The 22,238-nt window shown below is 55.1% G+C and overlaps 1 protein-coding gene and 1 long non-coding RNA gene across 2 annotated transcripts; both read left to right on the top strand.

Moving 5' to 3' along the window:
• Positions 1-3,473: 3,473 nt before the first annotated feature.
• LOC144929139 (uncharacterized) lies at positions 3,474-4,705 on the top strand. The gene is made up of 3 exons (XR_013634451.1): positions 3,474-3,511; positions 4,330-4,467; positions 4,627-4,705. It is a non-coding gene; the product is annotated as an uncharacterized LOC144929139 (long non-coding RNA).
• Positions 4,706-5,531: 826 nt separating this feature from the next.
• On the top strand, positions 5,532-17,063 carry LOC144930943 (maestro heat-like repeat family member 5). Its single transcript, XM_078854722.1, has 5 exons — positions 5,532-5,540; positions 8,133-8,288; positions 8,528-8,650; positions 9,039-9,141; positions 17,053-17,063. The coding sequence occupies exons 1-5, from the start codon at positions 5,532-5,534 to the stop codon at positions 17,061-17,063; spliced, it is 402 nt and encodes a 133-aa protein (XP_078710848.1).
• Positions 17,064-22,238: the final 5,175 nt, after the last annotated feature.

Raw genomic sequence — 22,238 nt, 5'->3', positions numbered from 1 at the left:
GCCTGCTCAAAGGCAGTGAGGTGGCATCCACATCCCCCCCTCCTTAACCAGGGGCAGCAATTTAGTCTCGAGGTTCCCTGCGGAACTGGCCCCCCGGGGTCTATCCCCACTCACCCCGGGGAGGTCCCCTAGGCCTCTCCACCCCACCACCGCCAGTTCATGCTGCTGCTGCTTCTGCAGCTCTTTCTCGGGCTCTCGCTGTCTCTCACAGTCCTCTTGCTCCCTCGGACTCAGCTCCAATCCCGTCCATCTCCGATCCCCCGGTGGGGAACCCGATCGTGAAGACCCCCGTCTGGTCGGGGACAGGAGTCTTGGGGATGCCTGGCTACCACTCCAGCTGCTCCCAGATCCTGCTATAGCCCCATTGGGGGTCAGGAATCTGTTCCTTAGAGCGGTCATCCTCCTCCAGCTGCACAATGAACTCTGCTTTGGTGAACTTTCCAACGCTCAACCCTCTCTTTTTGCACAGGGTTACAATGTCCTTCTTAAGGAGACGGTGACACACCATCACTCCGCTCCTCCCAAGTTGTTGTGGACTCACAGGCCCGTGTGTTCTCAGCTCCCCACGGTTTCCAGGGAGAACCCCTAGTGTGCCAGCCCTTCTCGAGGTCACCACCTCTTTGCCAGGGTCGAGCTGCAGACTCCTCCGCCCCTTGGACTGCTCGCTGCAATCCCCAGGGGAACCCTGTTACTGCAAAAGTCCTTCTCTCTCCCCGGGCCAAGCTGCAGGCTCCTCCGCCCCTGAGACTGCTCACCGCAGTCCCTAGGGGGACCCCATTACTGCACAGTCCTTCTCGCTAGTCACACACTCCCAGGGGTTAACCGCCCCCCGAAACCGCTCCTCTCTGAGCCTTCAGCATGCCTGGTCCTCGGCAATCCCCCTTCGTGTTACTGCTCCCCAGTCACTTACTGCAGGAAGTGCCATCCACGGGGTGCAGTACATCCCACCGCTGCCACCAGTTGTCACGGAGTCCCTGGGCGATGCTCTGGAACTGCTCCCCATGAAGCCAGTCAGGACTCTGGGGCAGTCGCCTTTCTGTGAGCAGCCTGTCTGCAGGACACACAGCTCACACAGCTTCCACCTTCCTGGGTCTGACCTCGGAGCATTCAGCATCCTCTGCCCCTCCCTGTGCTTCCCCCAGCGAGTCCGCTCAGGCGGGGCTCCTGGGGAAGCCAGAGGGTCCGGCACCCCAACTTCGCAGTCAGACGTGACTCTCAGCCAGCCAGTAAAACAGAAGGTTTATTAGACGACAGGAACAAGGTCTAAAACAGAGCTTGCAGGTGCAGAGAACGGGACCCCTCAGCTGGGTCCATTTTGGGGGGCAGTGAGCCAGACGACCACGTCTGCACTTCACTCCATGTCCCAGCCAGGCCCCAAACTGAAACTCCCTCCAGCCCCTCCTCCTCTGGGCTTTGTTCCTTTCCCGGGCCAGGTGGTCACCTGATTCCTTTGTTCTCCAACCCTTTAGCTCTCACCTCGCAGGGGGGGAAGGGCCCAGGCCATCAGTTGCCAGGAAACAGGGTGTCGGCCATTCTCTGTGTCCAGACTCCTGCACACACCGGCCCTCTAGGGCTCTGCAATGATCATACACCCTTACCCCATCACCTAGATACTTAAGAACTGCCTAGGGGAAACTGAGGCACCCCCACACTATTCAGAGGAAACATTAAGAAGAGTCCCACTTCGTCACAGAGCCTCAGCCTCAGCGTTGAATAAATACAACATTCTCTGAAGGGACTTGCCCAGCCTCAGCCTCCCCACACCAATCGGTGTTTCCACTGAGAGATGCCTTTCCTGCCTACATTGCAAGCCTCTCCCTGGGGAGGGCGAGAGGTGGCCAGGCAGGGAAGGTCTGACTTCTGTTTCGGACTCTGCAGATGTGCCCTTGAGCTGTGGAAGGCCTTGGGTGAAGAACCCCAGCTCACCAGGGAGGTGCTGCGGCAGCTGCTGGACAAGCTCCAGCAGAGACGCCGGGAGGAGAAGAGCGGCTATGTGTCCCTGGCTGTAAGTGAGATTTGAGATGTCACTTTGCGAACGCACCACCGCAGGGAGGATGGTGCATCTTTGTGTGTGTGTGTGTGTGTGTGTGTCTGTGTGTGAGCTTCGCCCCTTCTGAGCTTCAGGCCACAGCTCCACTACACAGCTCAGCTGACCTAACCTCCCTCGGCTCACAGCCGCCACAGCAAGCCCATCCCTTGGGTGGGGCTGCACTTTGCTGCTTGTGTCAGCCAGGGCCGGCTCCGGGTGCCAGCAAAGGAAGCAGGGACCTGGGGCAGCCAATAGAAAGTTGGGGCGGCACGTCCGGGTCTTTGGCGGTAATTCGGCAGCGGGTCCTTCATTCCCTCTCTTCCTCTTCAGCGCCACTTCGGGGGCAGCTCAATCGGGTTTTTCTTTTCTTTCTCTTCTCCGCTTGGGGCCGCCAAAAAGCTGGAGCCAGCCCTGGTGCCAGCAGCGCACGTCCTCACCAGAAGCGCTTGTCGCGATTCCTCGGTCAGGGTGGGGCATTGCGGGAAGGCTCCTGAGGGTCAGTTGACATAAACGACGCGGTGTCCACGCTGACACTGCATCGACCGAACTGCATTGACTTGGACTCTCTGCCCCTTGTGGACGTGGAGTTATGAACTTGGCCCCCAGGGGCAGTTCTGCCAATGGGAAGGAAATTCCATAGTTAGGGTGATGCTGGGTAAGTGGCCTTGTGTTGACCTAACTCTGTCGTGTAGATCAGACCTTCGTGTGTCCTGGCCACTTCCAATCAAACCAAAGAGGTGTAAATAAAGTTTCCCCCAGGTAAAAGTTACAGATCTTAAGTGGTTTCTCTGTTGGTACCCTGGCTCCGTCGTCTTCTGCTTTAGATGGCCCTTTAGTGAGCAGGTGCAGTTTGGGCGTCTATTGGAAGTATCCAGGTTTCTGGCTTTGTAAACTGTGGCTAGAAACCTTCCCAGCATGGGATCTTGAGATGTCCAGTACGTTTGACTGGGCCAGAAACACTGGGCCTATGAGAACGCATCTCCTCAGGATGATTTCAGCCCGTCCAGTCACGGCTGGAAAGCCAAAGCGCAGGGTCTGCACCATTAAGAGAAATAACGGGGAATAACGTCACCCAGACTCTTCTGATCTTTCCATAGGGTTCCATCCTGCTTCCGTTCCAGCAATGGGGGAAGGTTTAGGAGCTTCCAAATGTCTCCTCCCCTCTCAGGAGCCAATCCTCTTTTGTAACATGCTGGAGAGGAAATGAGACATGACAAAAGGACAGTCGCAAATGGCAATGGGGGCAGGGGGCAGATTGGGATAGTTGAGTGAAATTCTTTCCCCCCTCCAGGCCATGAAGACCATTTACGAGGTCCTTTTCCTTTGGGGATACCGAGAAGCCATCCTGGAAATGTATCCCCAGCTGCTCATCCTCTGCGTCAGGCAAGTGCAGTTTGTGATGGATCTGCACTTGCCAGGGACCTACATGGCCAGCGAGACATCCAGCCCCGAGGAGGGATCCAGCTGCCTCAGTCTCCTAAGGTAATGACTGAAAGGAAAAGGAAGAACAGATTTGTTCTGCTAAACACCTGGGGTCCGTTCATGGCCATCGGTGGTTCGGGTGCTGTCGTTGGCCCAGGCTCAGTTGGGTGCAGCTCTCTCTTGAGGAAAAAGGGTTGAGAGCCGTGTGTTCTTGTGAGTCACACTCGCTCATCTGACGCCGTCCACAGGCCAGCTGCTTTCCCCACACACTCAGGCAGCAGCCATGTTTGTGCATCCATCCACCTGTGCCACCCGCCAAAGGGTCAGTGCTTTCATCACTGTCTGCTGAGCAAATCTGGGGGCCTCCGTCCCCGAACGCAGACAGAGCCACACCGTCAGCACATGGGGCCAGACCCTGCAGGATCTCAGCCTCACAGGCAGGCAGGAGGAAGAGGGACCAGTTCATCTGGTTCTGTGGGCACAGTGAGGGGCTTCCATCTACACGGGAAAACCAGAGCGCCGGAAGACACCTCAGGTGGTGTAAACTGACATCGCTTTGCTCGCTTACACCAACTGAGGACCCGACCCCACATGCCAGCTTGAGTCCTGTTACCTGTCACAGTAAAGAGTCAAGTATTCAGCCATAGGGAGTGATGACACCAATCATCTTAAGAAGCTACATTGTCACTAATTGGTTAGAAACTCAACGAAACTGCAGTGTAGACAGGGCCCATTGGGCAGGGAAGCACCATGATATCACACTGGATCTATCCTCGGGGAGGCTAGCTACTGCTGACCATGCTGTGTTTCCCAGGGCTTGTGCAGATTTTCCATGCCTGGGGCTGATCTCGTTGCCTGAGACTGGTTTTTCTCTTTAGCACGTCAGTGGAGGCTGTGAAGACTCTTTTCTCCATGCCCGGCTACTGGAAGGAATTTGCCATCATCCAGTTTCAGCAGGGTTGGGACACGATAGCCTCCCGATATTACTACTCACAGGGTGTTGGCCTGATTGCAAGGTAGGAGCCCAAAGTTTCCTCCTCACTGGGTCTCTCTTGGGAATGGGATTTCCGTGTGAAATATTTCTCTGTTCCAGGCTGCCAGCTCAGCCCAGCAACTGGAGAGGAACTCTCTCTCCCCCTTGAAAATCACAAGGGACTTTCTGTTCCATGTTCCAGAGCCATGATCGAGTGTGAGAACCCTCAGCTCCCTGCAGTTTTCAGAGAGGCAATCACCATCGTCCAGAGTGAGAGGGAGGAGGAGCAGAGAACAATTGCCATGGCTTTCTGTATTGAGGTGAGATACATTAGTTGATAGGCACAAGGGGGCTTTCTGGAGAGGAGCTCAGGCCAGTAAGCTCTGGGGCACATTGTCAGCAGCTCAGCAGCCTTACCGCCAGCTAGCTCCTCTCTGCACAAGGATGGTTGTGGGGCATGGCAAAGAGAGGGAGGGAGAGACAGGGTGAGATTGCTCCTGGCTGGATGTGCCTCGATGGGATTATGGGACAAGAGGAGAGGTTTCTCCAGTGCCCCAAGACCATGCTTCTCTCCTCACCTATCCTGAGGTTCTGCTTTTCTTCTGTCCCAGGGGTCTCTGCATGGCGCTCAATGAGGCCTGGAGATGCCCCTTTCCCTGGGGGCTGATTTGTGAGCTGTGCATGGGTCCAACTTTTGGGAATGAACCAACTGAAACAGCAGCAACTGGCTCCCTACGCACCAGAGACTTTGGGTGGGAGTAAGTGGCCCTTTGGTAAAGACGACTGTCCAGGGAACAGACCCCCCAGGAAGACCTCTGCTCCTCAACCTGATGTTGATTTGCCTCTTTGCAGTTTCTCCAGAGTCCTTCCATTGACACAGTGCTGACAAAATCAGAGCTCCGGGCGCAGCTCATGGAATGGACCAAGGACACAAATCCCGTCATATGTAAGCTCAGTCTGCGAGGCCTTGGCAGTATTGTGTTCCAGCCAGAAAAGGTAAGAGGCGTGGATTGCCCAGGGTACCAAGGACGCCGATGTCTCTCAAATAGCTCGGAAATGAGAGCCAGATCCCCACACAAGCCTTGTTGTTTAACACACAGCCCTCAAATGGTGGAGGTGCTTTCCTGAGCAAATCAAGGCATGACGTGCTCCCTGCTCCCATGAGCGGAGCCCTGATTGCAGATGGGATGCAATGGGGGAGGTGGGGTGAGCAACGACAAAGGTTACAGTGAGCAGCTGGCACAGAGTGACAGGAGAACGACTTTCTGCCCCGTTGGGGGGCTCTGCCATCCGTGGTTTCTCCTAGGCGGGAGTGGTGCAGCACGTGCTCCAGGCTGTCACCCCGGAAAGTAATGAGTTGCCTTCTTCATTCCTGCAGGTGAGATGGTTACAGGCCCAGCTGCCAGGAACCGTTGCCAGGTTTTGTGACCGGGATGGAGGGTGTGTCAAGGAGGCCATGCACAAAGCTCAAGACATCATCTACCTCCTCAAGAGGGAGGGGCTTGGCTCCATCTCCCAGGACATTGCAGTCAGCCTTCGCCCCTTCATTGATGACGTAAGGCTTGGAACCCCAGGAGAAGCCCGTTCCCCCCCCTCCACCTGTCTCTGATGCCCTTGTCTCTCTCTCCCCATCTCCTTGGCTCCCGCCCCTCAGGCCTGCCATGGAGCCTCCAAGGAGCTCCCCCACCATGGGTGGGGAGTGTCCTGCTTAGCCACCTCCCTGTCAGAGCTCTTCTCGCCAAAGCTCAGTCTCAGCGCCATGCTCCCAGCCCCTGCTGCAGCCTGGCCTGGGGGAGAGGGGGCCTGGCCCTGGGCAGATACCCAGCTGTCTGGAGAACACAGGCCCCCAAAGAGGTGGAGATTCTCAGCAGGAAAGAGGTGGGTCGGGAATGGCCCGGCTCTCGGGGGCACCGAAGAGCAAAAGAAATGCTGTGTTTTGTAGCAGCGAATCCCTGCAAGGCTCCAGCAGCGGCTTCTCCCCTTCCCCAGACCAGTCTCCAGCAGACTTCCCTCCCTCTCCCCAAATCTTCTCGGGTTCTGGGATTCATAGATTCATAGATTCATAGATATTTAGGTCAGAAGGGACCATTATGATCATCTAGTCTGACCTCCTGCACAATGCAGGCCACAGAATTTCACCCACCACTCCTAAAAAAGACCTCACACCTATATCTGTGCTATTGAAGTCCTCAAATTGTAGTTTGAAGACCTCAAGGAGCAGAGAATCCTCCAGCAAGTGACCCGTGCCCCATGCTACAGAGGAAGGCGAAAAACCTCCAGGGCCTTCCAATCTGCCCTGGAGGAAAATTCCTTCCCAACCCCAAATATGGCGATCAGCTAAACCCTGAGCATATGGGCAAGATTCATCAGCCAGATACTACAGAAAATTCTTTCCCGGGTAACTTGGATCTTACCCCATCTAAAAACCCATCACAGGCCATTGGGCCTATTTACCATGAATATTTAATTACCAAAACCATGTTATCCCATCATACCATCTCCTCCATAAACTTATCGAGTTTAATCTTAAAGCAAGATAGATCTTTTGCCCCCACTACTTCCCTCGGAAGGCTATTCCAAAACTTCACTCCTCTGATGGTTAGAAACCTTCGTCTAATTTCTAATCTAAATTTCCTAGTGGCCAGTTTATATCCATTTGTTCTTGTGTCCACATTGGTACTGAGTTTAAATAATTCCTCTCCCTCTCTGGTATTTATCCCTCTGATATATTTATAGAGAGCAATCATATCTCCCCTCAACCTTCTTTTAGTTAGGCTAAACAAGCCAAGCTCCCTGAGTCTCCTTTCATAAGACAAGTTTTCCATTCCTCGGATCATCCTAGTAGCCCTTCTCTGTACCTGTTCCAGTTTGAATTCATCCTTCTTAAACATGGGAGACCAGAACGGCACACAGTATTCCAGGTGAGGTCTCACCAGTGCCTTATATAACGGTACTAAAACCTCCTTATCCCTACTGGAAATACCTCTCCTGATGCATCCCAAGACCACATTAGCTTTTTTCACAGCCATATCACATTGGCAGCTCATAGTCATCCTATGATCAACCAATACTCCAAGGTCCTTTTCCTCCTCCGTTACTTCTAGTTGATGCGTCCCTAGCTTATAACTAAAATTCTTGTTATTAATCCCTAAATGCATGACCTTACACTTCTCACTATTAAATTTCATCCTATTCCTATTACTCCAGTTTACAAGGTCATCCAGATCCTCCTGTAGGGTATCCCTGTCCTTCTCTAAATTAGCAATACCTCCCAGCTTTGTATCATCTGCAAACTTTATTAGCACACTCCCACTTTTTGTGCCCAGGTCAGTAATAAAAAGATTAAATAAGATTGGTCCCAAAACTGATCCTTGAGGAACTCCACTGGTAATCTCCCTCCAACTTGACAGTTCACCTTTCAGTACGACCCGTTGTAGTCTCCCCTTTAACCAATTCCCTATCTAGGATTCTAGGCTCTCCAGACAGAAACTGCCTCTGGGACACCCTGGGGCTGCGCTGTCCTGCCCAGGGTCTCAGGCCCTGCACAAGATGTCTATGGCGCTGGCCTGGTGTCCGCCCTGCTCCCCCCACCCAAGTCAGTTCACACGGGGGAACCGGAGCAGCGGGCGGATTATGACTCTGTCGCGTTCTGCTCTGATACTGCCTGGCTTTAACCGGGCGTCCCCACCCCCCGTGTGTCATTGCCAGGAGAGGGGCAGTGTGCGCTCAGCTGCCATTTCACTGCTTGGCAACGTGGTGAGCAGGGTGCAGGACCCGGACAAAGCCCTCGTGCAGCAGGAAATCATCCACTGCTTGCTCCCGCTGCTGCTGCATCTTGCAGACCAGGAGGAGAGTGTGACACTGGTAAGTGCCACGGACATTATTTCCTTCAGAGCAAAGAGCCAGAATCCCCTGGGGCCCCCACTCCAGTCATCACCAGAGCCCCTTGCCCAAGCAGAGTCTTCTCCCGGCTTCACTCCCTGCTGGAGCCTCGTGCCTCATCCATCCTCACAGCACACAGCACAAGGGGTGGAGAAGGTCCAGTGTCCCCCACACTATCCCTCTCTCAGTGAGAACCCTCTTGGTCTCCCCTTCTCTTGCAGCGATGTAAACTGACGCTCTTCCGCTGCGCAGTGTTTCTCGGCTGGGCTCATTTGAAGACGCTGTTCCGCAGCATGGCCTGGGATGGCTCCTCACAGCTCTTGAAGAGTGTCGGGAAGTGCCTGGTAGGTGAATTCCTTGTGCCTTGAGAGGGGTGAATGGGGACTTGAGAGAGACCTTTCTAACCCCACAGCCTGAGGACCCATCCGCTTCGGTCGGGTTGCAAGACTCTGTTCCAGGCTCTCTGCTGGTTCATTTCTGCAGGAGTTACAATCCGTTCCCATTGTTGACAGTTTCCTCCACAACTGTCAGACCTCCAAACTTTTGTCTTTTCAAATGAAAGCGGAGGTTCTGGAGAACACAACAGTGACTTCAGAGAGGTGCTGCTCTGGTGTATGGGTTCGTATTGGCGGTTGCCATGGCCTGGCTATATGCTTTGGCCTTCCTGGACTATTCGCTGTGGGGAGAATATGCCATTTGTATATTGTGCATTTCTTCCTTCTTTCTTTCCAGATGCAGAACAACGAGAGCCACATCCCCAAATTCCTGTTCCAGGCCCTAGACTACCTGGAAAGCTCACAGACAACAATACGACACTCTGCAGCCTTGTTCATTGGTAAGCAGAGCAAATTCACTTCAGCTTTCTTAAATGTTTCCTTCAAAGCCCTTTTCTAGACAGCTCCTCTGTTCCCTCCGACAGCACCAGAATCCTAAAACGGGGGGTGTGTGTGTGTGAGAGAGAGAGAGAGAATTAACATGTATTCCAAGATGAAGGGAGCAACTTAGCTGTATCGACTGCACCAACTTCCCCTGCCCACAGCAGCTCTTTGGCTGCACCTAGGGGAGATTGAATTCACATCATGCTGGTTTGATGTGAATTCAGTCTCCTTTAGAAATCAGCTTCTCAGTAACTGCTGGGCATCTGATGCTTTATCTAATGTGCTTTGTGAAGAGATGTAAGGAATGTATTTAATTTTCCGAAGGGCTGTCTTGGGGAAATGGCTGCATCTTCAGCAGTTTTCAGCGAAGGATTTGAAAAGTAATGAGATCCATTGTATTCATTGTATATCTAGGAAATACTATCCACCATTACTGTGATTTGTTGTCTGAAACAGTGAATGAAGATGGCATCTTCCGCCTGTATGAAGGTAAGGAAATATCTCTGTGTGTTTGTGCCTCTGTGGGAAGTACAGGGGTGCAGCACAGGGCCCGAACACAGGTTTGAATGTGGACACAGGTCCCTCTCTGTCTGAGAACAGCGTTTAAGGAAGAAGGATGGTCATGCGAGCATCATCGAGCTACCACAATATGTGTATGGGAGCAGGGGAATTCCATCTCTAGCTCCTAGTCTAGACGTTGCCTTAAAGCTGTGTGGGGAAAGTGTCTTCATAAAGGTCTGAAAGTCTGTAATGGAAGGCCTGACAGTATTGAAAAGAGCCGTAGTTATTAAGGATGATGATGATGATGATGACAATTACCCTCATCACCTGCCCTCCCTGTAATGGAGTGATTGCAGGCCAGGGAGATTCCCTCCGAGATTGGTCATCAGCTCACAGGAAATCCCATGAGGGCACATGGGAAACACTTCTCCCTGTGACCTCTTGAGGAATGAAGGCACAGGGCCACAAAAGATTTCAGTAGACATTAGGAGCCTAAATCCCTTTGTGGATCTCGGCCTAAATGTTGGATGGTTTAATGTCGCTGCGGCTGTCACTTTCCTGTTCCATCGAAAGAACAAGTGCCCCCAACCATCTGTGTGTAGGGGTGTGTGTACGGGTGTAGGCCGGCGGAGGGGGAAGTGACAAGAATGGGGTCTCCTCTCTGTGCAGGGCTATTTTGGGAGGAGCGGAGTTGTTGTTCTTGTGCCCTTAGACTCTTGGGGAGCTAATAGCAGGGGGCGATGGCCATCGGGAGTGGAGATTTCCTAGGCACCAGGCACATCAGCACCAGAGGCTTTTCAACCCGTTTCCTCTTGGTTTCAGCTTTTCAGGAAGTGCCTTTGAAATCTGACAGGACCACGTGGTACATCCTCAACAGACATTATAAATGGTTGCAGAAGCTTGTAAATCTCGTGTCGGGTTCTGCATTTGACTAGGGAACCAGGACCGACACAGAAGAGCTCTTTGTCCTGCTATGGTACGTACAGCAGACGCTTATCAACTTTTTGGTGTCCCTAGCCTCTGTTTGCCAGCAGCTAGGAATGGGTGACAGGGCATAGAGCACTGGATGATTCCTGTCTGTTCACTCCCTCTGGGGCACCTGGCAGTGGCCACTGTCGGAAGACAGGATACTGGGCTAGATGGACCTTTGCTCTGACCCAGTCTGGCCTTTCTCATGTTCTTATGTTTGGAACTGGGGCTGAACAACGAGGTGGATATTGGCAGATGACACAAGATTATGCAGATTAATCAGCCTAGAGGAGACTTTGAAGAAGTTCAAAGGGATCTAATCAAGCCATGTGACTGGGCAGCACCATGGTGGATGAAAACCAGCGCTGATCAGGGCAGGGCCATACACATGGAAAGCAGTGCGGTGAACGACTCCTCCATGTCGCTGGGTTCAGAAGCCAAAGCACGGCTGGCTGGGCCCAGTGGTTGGAGCAAGGGCGCTGGGGCCGCGTGCTCAGAGTGGTGGAGGTCGAGCCGAGGGGAGCCAAGGGTTGGAGCTGGAGTCAGGAGTCAAGAGCAGGATTGGAACAGGCTGGGGAGTAGGGCCAGGGCCGGATTAACAATTCCCGGCCCATGGGAGCTGCGGGGGAACGCGCGGAGGGAGGGCAGAGCCGACAGGCAAGAGCAGCCCCCGGGACAGAGGTTCCCGGTGCAGTGCTCATCGCGGCGACGTGGCTGTGGGGGGACAGGAAGAGCAGCGCGCGGAGCCGCCTCGCCCCCACCCCAGCCAGGCAGAGCCGGCCCGGCTGGAACGCAGCACACAGGGGCTTTAGGGGCTGCAGCTCGGGCCCCCCTTAGCCCTGCTCCTTTCCTGAGTGCACCATTGCCCCACTTCTGCCCCATTGCCACCCTCTGTTACAGGGCAGCACCCTGGAGCTGATCTCTGACATCTCTCTCCCTGGAATGAAGTCACTGCAGAGTCAGCACAACCCCACCTTTGGGCACCATGTAGGACATCTCACCCCACCGCACAGAGCCCGACATTCACACAGCTTCTCGCATGTGGTTCCCTCACTCATCAGTGCCAGGCGGAGAGAGGAGAAATTCTCCCAGACTCCCTTTAACCATTGCCAGCCCCCAGGGTAGTGGCGGTTGCCGGGGGTTGGGTGCTCTCTTTAAGAAATGCCAGCTCTCCGGGAAGCTGCAAATGAACATTAGCAAAGTGGGGTGGTTTTGTGCAGTGGAAAACCACCGTGCTTGAAGGTTTTGTTTTTCTAATTTGTGCTCCTGCCCTTTCTCCCTCTTCCAGACATCTAGAGGCCAACAGGAGCCAACTGAGCCCACCACTGATCCCATCTCTTGTGAGATGGCAAAGCAGCTGTTGCACGGGAAGGAGGAGACAGAAGAGGCCGAGCAGCGTGTGCCGGGGTGTACCAGCCCCACGTAACCCCACAGTCTAGGCGGAGGAAGCCAAGCCCCTCCCCAGCCCTGCCGGACACGCTACAACTGGAGCACCAGTGTGAAAGGGAGCAGCTCAGCTCACGCTAGGCAGAGCACCGAAAATGGAGGATGCACCTTGGAGGCTCCAGTCCAGAAGCAGCTGAAGCCCCGAGGCGCCGAGACCCAGCCGCACCCCCGGGTGCCTGCAGACGTGCAAGGGAGATCGGAGTGTCTGGGAGTTTCCCACGCCGGGAGCCCAGAGACCCCCAGCCCGTGGCCGAGAGACTTCTCCTCTGAAGTAACCTGGGTGAACGAGCCATTGTCATGCTGAGTGACGTCAGCATGTTCTGGTTGGATCCCCACTGACTCAACGGCAAACACATTGGCCACGGACAAGGCCCTGGGCTAGGGCAAGGGGGAGTAAGGAGAGTCTGGGTCCCCCTGCCCTGGCTGCCATTCATCCTCGGGTGGCTGCCCACGTCCCCATTGCGCCACTAGACTGCACAGCCGTTGACTCTGGTCGTTGGGCCACACAGCCCCGACGGAGAGGACAGCCACACGGACTCTGGTCGTTGGGCCACACAGCCCCGACGGAGAGGGCGGCCGCACGAACTCTGGTCGTTGGGCCACACAGCCCCAACGGAGAGGGCGGCCGCACGGACTCTGGGCATTGGGCCACACAGCCCCGGTCGGAGAGGGCGGCCACATGGACTCTGGCCGTTGGGCCACACAGCCCTGGATGGAGAGGACAGCCGCACGGACTCTGGCCATTGGACCACACAGCCCCAGATGAGAGGGCGGCCGCACGGACTCTGGTCGTTGGGCCACACAGCCCCGACGGAGAGGGCGGCCGCACGGACTCTGGTTGTTGGGCCACACAGCCCCGACGGAGAGTATGGCCGCACGGACTCTGGCCGTTGGGCCACACAGCCCCGACGGAGAGGGCGGCCGCACGGACTCTGGCCGTTGGGCCACACAGCCCTGGATGGAGAGGACAGCCGCACGGACTCTGGGCGTTGGGCCACACAGCCCCGACGGAGAGGGCGGCCGCACGGACTCTGGCCGTTGGGCCACACAGCCCTGGATGGAGAGGACAGCCGCACGGACTCTGGTCGTTGGGCCACACAGCCCCGACAGAGAGTATGGCCGCACGGACTCTGGTCGTTGGGCCACACAGCCCCGACGGAGAGGACGGCCGCACGGACTCTGGTCGTTGGGCCACACAGCCCTGGATGGAGAGGATAGCCGCACGGACTCTGGCCATTGGACCACACAGCCCCAGATGGAGAGGGCGGCCACACGGACTCTGGTCGTTGGGCCACACAGCCCCGACGGAGCGGGCGGCCGCACGGACTCTGGTCGTTGGGCCACACAGCCCCGACGGAGCGGGCGGCCGCATGGACTCTGGTCGTTGGGCCACACAGCCCCGACGGAGCGGGCGGCCGCACGGACTCTGGTCGTTGGGCCACACAGCCCCGACGGAGCGGGCGGCCGCACGGACTCTGGGCGTTGGGCCACACAGCCCTGAGTGGGAGGGCTGCCATTTTGGCTCTGGCCATAAGGCCAAACCACCCTGAGGCTAAGGACAGTTATTTAGTTTCACCCATGGGACCTCGCCCCTTCACCCCTAAGGCATCGCCCATCTGTCACCATAAGACCCACACCATGATATAAGACTTTCGGGATCAGGATGCAAATATGAGTAGAAGCAAGGAGTAGCATGTGACCCCTCTAAGAGCTCCTGCCACTCCTCTACCAATATGGGGGTGTTTTATCTCCATCCATCTGCCTCAGGAATGGATTTGACCAATGGGGGAAAGTTCTGGGGCAGAGTGACCCATCCGGAAGTGGGTCACGTGACCCCTCCGAGAACTCTTCCCAGTTGGGGTGAGCCTCAGCCCCTTAGGACCAGCCAGAGAGGGGATTTCACCAAATCAGGTAAGTGCTGTGGTGGGGTGACCTGCCCACAAGAGGGGCCCATCACCGCTCCATGAAATCCCCCCACTGTCCTCTACTAATCGGTCAGGGTTTCACACACCCCATAGGCCATCCCAGAAGGGTAACGTACCGATCAGAATAGGCAGTGCCCGAAGGTCTAGGCCAGAAGCCGCCGATCTCTGGAGCTCCATGTTTGCGTGGCTGGCAGCATCCTCCTGGAAGTCGCAACACAACACTGCGTGGAAGATCCCGTCTCATTCCAAGGATGTCTTTTGCAGAAATCGTGGCCTAGGCCTGCGGGCTAAACCTGTTCTGGATTGGTACACGTTTACCTTCTGAGATGGCCTAAGGTGGGAGAGAAACCCTCGCCAATTGGTAAAGGGCGGTGTGAGGACTTTTTAGGGACCACAGGATCCTGTTGCGGGCAGCTCACTCCACTATGGCACTTCCCCTATTTGGTCAAATCCCCTCTCGGGGTGCTCCTACAGAGCTGACGTCCACTTCAGTTGTAGAGGACAGAGGGAGGAGTTCTCAGAGGGGAGACACAACCCCCTTCTGGATGGGTCACCCTGCCCCGCAACGTCCCCTGATTGGTCAAATGCATTCTCTGGGTGTGTAAAATGGTGTTTGCCCCTGCCAAATTTTCGTAAAAGAAGGGAAGAAAGGCATGTACGTTTTGTGTTATCTATTAGGTGGCCATCTTGGACTTGGCAAAAGAATCTGGTGACCTTTTGCCATTGGCTATATTCATTTGGGTTGGGAAGCACACTCCAACGCACGGATTGAATCCGCGTAGATAGGGTCTAACATCCAGGCAGAGACGACGCAAAGAGGGATAGGGAGGGTTTTTAGTTAGGTCTACTCACCCGGTCCTGTGTCCATCATCGAAGTCTGTCCCTGACGTCCAATGTCAAGAGAGCAGAAGCTGTCCATCGCTCTCTCCCTGCAAGAGAAGGTCGAAAGCACATCAACATTTCCTCGTGGGTGTAATTGTTTGTGAGAGTGGAGCATTTCCAGAGTTAAAGTTTTGTTACTCCACCCCTTCTCTAGCCTGTCCTAGTCCTTTCCCCCATCGTAAATAAAGTCTTGTTTGTGTGGTTACCACTCTGTGGCCTTATTTTCGTGTGCTAAGGCAAGCTCTGACAGATGGGATTACAGAGGGGACTATGTGGGAAGACTTTACTGTAAGATTTCCCGCATCTTCTGAATGGGGTTTGGGTTCTGCCCTCTTTAAAGGAAGGAAAAATCCTGACAGGTGATCCTAGGGGGCTGAAACCCACCGTGATGAGTTAGTAATCTGTCCTATTCACCACTCTAGGATGGAGTCTGGGATGCAGGCTCTGGGATGGAGTTTGGGTGCTGGGTGCAGGCTCCGGGCTGGGGCACAGGGTGGGGGTGCAGGATGGGTGGAGGGGTGCAGGCTCTGGACGGGAGTTTGGGGATGGGAGGGGCTGCGGAGGGAGGGGCTGCAGGCTGTGGAACGGAGTTTGGTTGTAGGCTCTGGGCTGGGGGAAGGGGTGGGGGTGTAGGAGGGAGTTTGGGTGCAGGAGAGGGGGTGTGGGAAGAGGGTGGGGGTGCAGGCTCTGGGCTGGGGCAGGGAGAACCGCATTTTTCAAAAGAGCATTTTTCAGTTCCCCTGATAAAAGTGCAGCAGTGCAAGCTCTTGGCCGTGAAAGTGCAACTTACAAATGTAGATTTTTTGTTTTGTTCAGAACTGCACCCAAAAGGAAAACAGTGTCAACGTTTCGCGCCTACAAGGCCACCGGACGTTGAGAAGAGGCGTTCGCATGGCACTTTTGCAGCCAGCATTGCATGGTAGTTATGTTCCAGGCATGCTAAACATTCGTATGCCCCTGCATGCTTTTGCCACCAGTCCAGAGGACATGCTTCCATGCTGATGATACTCGTTAAAAAAAAGTAATGTGTGAATTAAATCGGTGACTCAGCTCCTTGGGGGAGAATTGTCTTCTCCTGCTCTCTTTTACCTGCACTCTGCCACAGATTTCATCTCCTAGCCATCTCGGAGGATGACCCAACACGTGGTGTTCGTTTTAAGAACACTTTCACTGCAGATCTGACAAAAGGCGAAGAAGGACCAATGTGAGATTTCTAAAGATAGCCACAGGACTTGACCCAAGAGTTAAGAGTCTGAAATTGACTCCAAAATTTGAGCGGGATGAGGCGTGGCGCGTGGTTTCAGAAGTCTGAAAAGAGCAACACGCCAATGTGGAAACGACAAGATCCCAACCACCGAACAAGGAAATGAACCTTCCGCTGGTGACATCTCAATCTGTCCTCAACATGGACGCATGAGCTCTGGAACGGTGGTTGAAACGTGAAGGGACGTATGATTCTTCAGCACATCTGGCCTGTCAATATCCTGCGATGCCAGCCAGAACAGTGCCCTGTGAATGCCTGGTCTCCCTTTTAGGTGACCCTGTCAACGAGAAGTGGGCAACATTAGCTCCTGCAAATGTCAACAAACCCCTGTTTGTCTGAGCGATTGGCTGAACAAGCAGTAGGACTGAGAGGGCTTGTGGCCTTTCAAGTTTTCCATCGTTTTATTTTTGAATGCAGTTATTCCATTCTGTTACGTGTGAAAAATGCAGATTTTTCTTCCCCATAATTACAGCACTTACTCCTAGACGACATTTGCTGACTGGCTTTAGCAAGAATCATGAAAAATGGGTCTTCACACATTTAGCACTGACTGTCAGCCCCTGCCATGTCGTGATGCCGTTCAAAGCACAAGACACTGTTTTGATGAAAGTATTTTAGCGCTTGTAGGCCCGGAATGCATTCAGCTGATTTTTAGAGCCCGTTAGACTTTTGGTACGTTTTTCAAAAGCATCTGTTTAAAATAATGTAGGTCTGGGATCGGGCACCTGACCACACAGATGGGGGCCTAGGGGGCTGTTCCAAACAGGTTAGGCACCAGGGGCTAGCTCCACAAAAATACTGAGCTGGGCTTGGCTGCTACTTTCACTTTAGCTCCCTAAATCTGACACTGAGATGCTGCCGATTCTCAACCCCCCCCACAGCTACAGCCTAAATGTAAGGGGACTGTTGCCCCCTTACTAACAGTCAGTGGGGGTGTTTTGGTTGGCTCGCTCCCAGTACTAAAAGGGGAAGGGTCGATGGGAAACCAGGACCCTGAGACTGATAGTCCCCAGGAACAATGGGGAGAGGCCAACGCTCCAGGTCAGCCTGAATGTCAGGGCAAGAAGGCTAATGAGGGAGTCAGGAGGCCAGGGGGGTCCCGTCCTCTGTGAGAGCTGGATTTGCCTGGGTCAGACAGACAGAGTGGGGCCGAGCTAAGGAGAAAGCAGGGGCCCGAGCTGAGCTGGGGAGTGGAGCTGTGCCGATCCAGAGGGACCAGTAAAGCAGCCCAGAGAGAGCAGACCTGTCGTGGGAGCAACCAGAGCCAGAGGGGCCAGAGAAGCAGCCCAGGGAGCTGGGGGCAGAGCAGCAGCCGTGCAGAGACCGAGTGGTGGGGCTGGGGCTGGGGCTGGAGCAGTCCGGAGCTGGGTGCGGTGAGCAGCTGGGGAGAGCGAGGGGGACCCTGGGCAGCGGGCCCCGCACAGGGAGACGCCTCAGCCAAGGGGCTCTGCAGGCCAGGCTTGGATCGTAACCCCAACAGGGCGGGGGCCACACTGGGAAGAAGGGTCCTGCCACTTCGAGCCTGAGAGCGTGTGGCCACCACCAGAGCGAGTGTCCGACCAGCAGCATCCCCGCAGCACGGCCAGGGCCGGAGAAGGGGCCTGGGACTCACAAGGAGCAGACTGTGAACTGCCCTGACGTTCCAGAGACCCTGTTTGTGATGTTCCCTGCCACAGAGCGGGGTGATGTGTTTCCTTTCACCTTTCCCATTTTCCCTTATTCTTTTTTAAATTAATTGTTGATTAAATAACTTGCATTTGCTTTAAATTGTATGGAATGGTCAGTGGGTCAGAGAAATGCCCAGTGCAGAGAGAGTACCCCGGAGTGGGGACACCCGAGCCCCTGTCTGAGCTGACCACCGCAGGGTTGGGGGTCGAGCCCCCTAGGAATCCTGGGTCCAGCCTTCTCGGGGTTATGAGGACTCTGCCAGACAGGAGAGTGGAAGGGGAGTCCTCCAGGGCAGGGAGGCCACTGGGTAAAGGGAGTGGGAGCGAGGACTCAGATCCTTTCGCTAGCCCACTTCACCGGGGTCATGCAGAAGCCAGGACAGTTCCCTACAAGAGCGGGACTATTCCCCCGCTTACAGGAAGAAGGAGGTGCCTGAAAGTAGGACCCACAAAACCCAGTGTGCGAGACATCTCCACACCGACGCCAACCAACGGGAAAGGCCGATGGAGGGGTGTGTCCTGAGCCCCCCCTGCCTCTCTGGATCTCAGGTTACGAGGTCTGGCTTGGAGAGAGGTACCTCCCCCGGCTCCCGCCCGCCCAGCTTTCCCCCACCCCCTGCCCTGCCCTGCCCCGGCCATACCTGGTTCCAGCCCAGCCCTGCCGCGGGGTGGGACCAATACTGCTGCCAAGGCTGCCCAGAGGGGGGTGCGGGCTCGGGGCAACCCCCACTCCTCCCCAGACCCCGCCCCGCTCCACCCCTTCCCCCAAGACCCTGCCTCCTTCCGCCCCTGAAGCAGCAAGATTAATCCCATACGTTGCATTGATTGTGACTTATTTGCCTGATTTGAAACGAGACCAAAAGGACCTGAGTCTCCTCGCTGTCGATAGCCCCCCGCTCGGCCAACCAGCCCTGAGACTCTGAGGGGCGGGCGGCTGAGAGGTCTCACCAGAGGTCCCACAGGACGGCCAGGTCACCATCAGAGCGGATCGCTCTCAGATCCAGACCCACCTCTTTGTGAGGACCTCCCGCGATGAGAGCAACCCCCCCTTGCCCACCCTCCACAGACACCCCTCCTTGGGAGAGAGAGGGAAACAGGGGAAAAAGAAGCAAGAGAAGAGGAGAAAGGAGGGAGGAAAGAGGAAAAGGGAAACCCAAAAGGATAAGCCCCAAGGTCCCCAGTGATTCCAAGCGTCAAAGCGCTCGGTAGGAAATCACATTCTGCCCCCTTCAGCCAGTGTTTTCTGTGCCGAGAATCCTGCCTGCAGCAGGTGCATCAGACCCAACAGGTTCCAAACCTCTCGCAGCCTCCGACCTTGTCCAAGGGACGTTCGTTTTCTGGCACAACCAGGGGTCGGAAAGGAGAAAACTCCACAGAGGCTCCTCCTCATGCTACGACGTGAATCCTAATTCTCTCCCCGTCCTCGAGGGGAGACCGGGAGAAGGAGACGTGCGGCAGCAAAGCCGGGGGGGTCTCAGCGACTGCCCTGGCCCTGCCCCTCGGCCCTGCCCCGCTGATGTCGGGGTCTCTCTGTGAGGTCACCCCCTCCCCACCACCTTTGCCCAATGGGCTGAGGTCCTGCAAAAGGCCTTTGTGATGTCACTGCCCCCCCACCCCTCCCCTCCCAGCTGATGTCCTGCCCCTGCCCAGCCTCTTGGAGCTTGGAGTTGTTGCCCCCGGATCTCCGCACTCAATGACTGGTGAGTCAGGGGATGGAGCCGGCTATACAATAAACCACCAGTTTTTCATAAATTAGTCGACTTAAGGCCAGAAGGGACCATTGGAGCATCTAATATGCTGCCCTGCATCTCCCAGCCCTCCCGTGTGTCACAAGAGCTGCTTTTTGATGAAAGCACTTTCCCGAAAGGCATCTAGTCTTCACTGGAAGACATCAAGAGATGGAGAATCCATCACTTCTCTTGCCAGTTTGTTCCAGTGATGAGTCGCCCTCCCTCTTACAAATCTCTGCCTTGTTCTAAGGAGAATTTTTCTGATTTCTGCTTCCAGCCATTGGTTCTTGTTCTGCCTTTCTTTGCAAGACTAAAGAGCCCTTTGAATACTTGGTGTTTTCTCTCAGCGAAGGCACTTGCAGGCTGCCATCAGCTCACCTCTCCATCTTTTTAAAAACTAAACAGACTGAGTTTTTCAATGCCTTCTTATAAGTCTTCTCCATCCCTCAAATATGGCTCTTTTCTGCACCCTCTCCAGTTTTTTTAACGTTATTTTTGAAATGTGGACACCAGAATGGGATGCAGTATTCCAGTGTCAGTCTCCCCACTGCTGAATCACCTCCCTTTCCATCCTCTCTTTATCTATCCATGGATGGCATCACGGACTCACAGGACTTGTGCTCTCTCTCAGCCTCGTACAGTCCTTGGGAGGAACCCCCTTCAGTGTGACAGCCCTTCTTGGAGATCCACTCTCTCAAGGGTTAAGCCGTAGGCCCTTCCGCCTCCTGGAACACCTCTTCTCTCAGGCTTGAGCATGCCTGTCTGCCGTGGGCCCCCTCAGGGAGTCCCCTCACTCTGGACCCCTGGGGCCTCTACTCCCAGAGGGAAGAAAGCAACCCCGATCCCGAGACTGCCGTGACTCTCAGCCAGCGTAAAAGAGAGGGGTTTACTGAGCATCTGAACACAGCACAGGAAACTCTCAGGGCCTCAGGCCTAACCTCCCTCTGCACAGTCCATCTAGGTCTCTCCTGCACCCGTGTGGGCTCTGGCTGTTTTCTCTCCCCAGTCCAGAAGCCCCCTCCTTCCAGCTAAGCGTCCGATATCGCCTTCCCACAAGCCTGTGTCCTTTGTCTTCTGTCCCAGGTGAACAGGCTGCCTGGGTCTCCTCTATCTCAGCCTCTCCTCTCCTCCCTCTTTTCTTTCCCCCTGGCTGGAAGCAGTCACCGGGTCTTCTCTCCTCAGCCCATTGTCCTACTACTGGCCCGACCTGGCTGTGACTTCCAAGCTGGGCCTCCCGCTCACCAGTCGCTGGGGTATCCGTTCTCCAGGCCTTTGCCTGAGGGCCCAACTGACAGGAGAGATCACCGCTGGTCCTCTGTAACAACAAACTACCTCTCCCACCAGTGCCACCTCGTTAAACAAACAGCACCCAGGGAAACTGAGTCCCACACACAGCATGCAAACCACTGAAAAACCAAGAAAATCCCCCCGTCATCACCGATGGCTTTGGCCCTGTTCCCCACAGCATCGCACCGGGAGCGGATGTTGAGCGGCTTGCCCGGTATGACACCTAAATCCTTGACAGAGTCACGGCTTCCCGGAGTACAGTTCCCCCTCGGAGGCCTGCCTGCTCTGTCCTGCTGCCCCCTCCCACTGCGCCAAGAGGGGACCTGGTGACTGGAGCTGCTGTGGTTGTGTGAGAGCGCCGGGCTGAGAGACCAAAGGGCACCTCCGTTCTGGAACAGAGGGGTCTGGCCGGTAGGCGCAGTCGCCCCCGGTTTGGGGCACAGAAGGGGCTGCGGCTGGCAGCAGCTTGAAGCCCGTCCCCCAGCTGCGCTAGGCACTGTTTGAATGAGTGCAACGTCCGTGTTACATACGGGCTCCTGGGGCTCGGTGGGAAGCACTGAACTGCCTCAGAGTTCTCTGTTTGCAAGGTCGGTGCCAGGAGATTAGAGAGACAAGGCAGGGAGGGGATCTCTTTCATTCTCCAACTTCTGCTGGGGAGAGACAAGCCTTCGAGCTCCGCAGATCTCGTCCTCAGGCCCTGTCTCTCTCTGTTAGCCGACGGCCAAGGATGTTTGGTGAGGTGCCAGCTATGCCCGTTTATACCATCCGTGACTTTAACCGCTAGGACGCACTGTCCCTTCGCGGCGGGCAGCCCGGGCTAGGCTGACGGATGCCCCAAGGTCCTAACCACCCGTGACTTTAACTGCTAGAGCTCAGAGCTCCTTCGCAGCCAGGATTGACTGACAGGTGCCCCAAGAGTTTGCCCCGTGGAGGCGGCACAACTCAACTCTAGGCTCTTAGTACTCTCACCTAATGGCCAGGCTTTAGAGCCAAAACGGCTGAGGTTCTTTAATTGTGTTGGCTGCTTTACAGTAAACCAGAGAAAACAAGTCAGGCTTATGCATAAATGGTTACCAAAATTTATTAAGCTAGATTCTATTCATGTGGTTACAAAATTGCTAGTGCCTACTTATTTAAATGTAGAGATGTTACACACACAAACAAGTTACAAAACTGAAGCCACAATCCCAAAGAAAGAAAACAAAATATAGAGCTCTATTTCAAAATATGTGTACACTAAAGATAGGAGATCAGGTGTGGGTGCTTCTTACCCTCCTTGCATCTCTCGATTCCAGCGGTGCCAAGCCAGGATCGGTCACTCAATTCCGCGGAAAGATGAATAAGGGACAAGGCGTAGGGACCCTCTTAGCTGCAGAAGCCTTG

The sequence above is a fragment of the Lepidochelys kempii genome, chromosome 11 (assembly GCF_965140285.1).
Source record: "Lepidochelys kempii isolate rLepKem1 chromosome 11, rLepKem1.hap1, whole genome shotgun sequence".
Classification (NCBI taxonomy): Eukaryota; Metazoa; Chordata; order Testudines; family Cheloniidae; genus Lepidochelys; species Lepidochelys kempii.
This window is presented reverse-complemented; position numbering and strand designations above follow the sequence as displayed.

Excerpts from the sequence above, each read along its gene's own strand:
- LOC144930943 (XM_078854722.1), top strand. Across the intron at positions 8,289-8,527 it reads AGGAGGAGAGTGTGACACTG|CGATGTAAACTGACGCTCTT; the intron begins GTAAGTGCCACG and ends CTTCTCTTGCAG. Across the intron at positions 8,651-9,038 it reads AGAGTGTCGGGAAGTGCCTG|ATGCAGAACAACGAGAGCCA; the intron begins GTAGGTGAATTC and ends CTTTCTTTCCAG.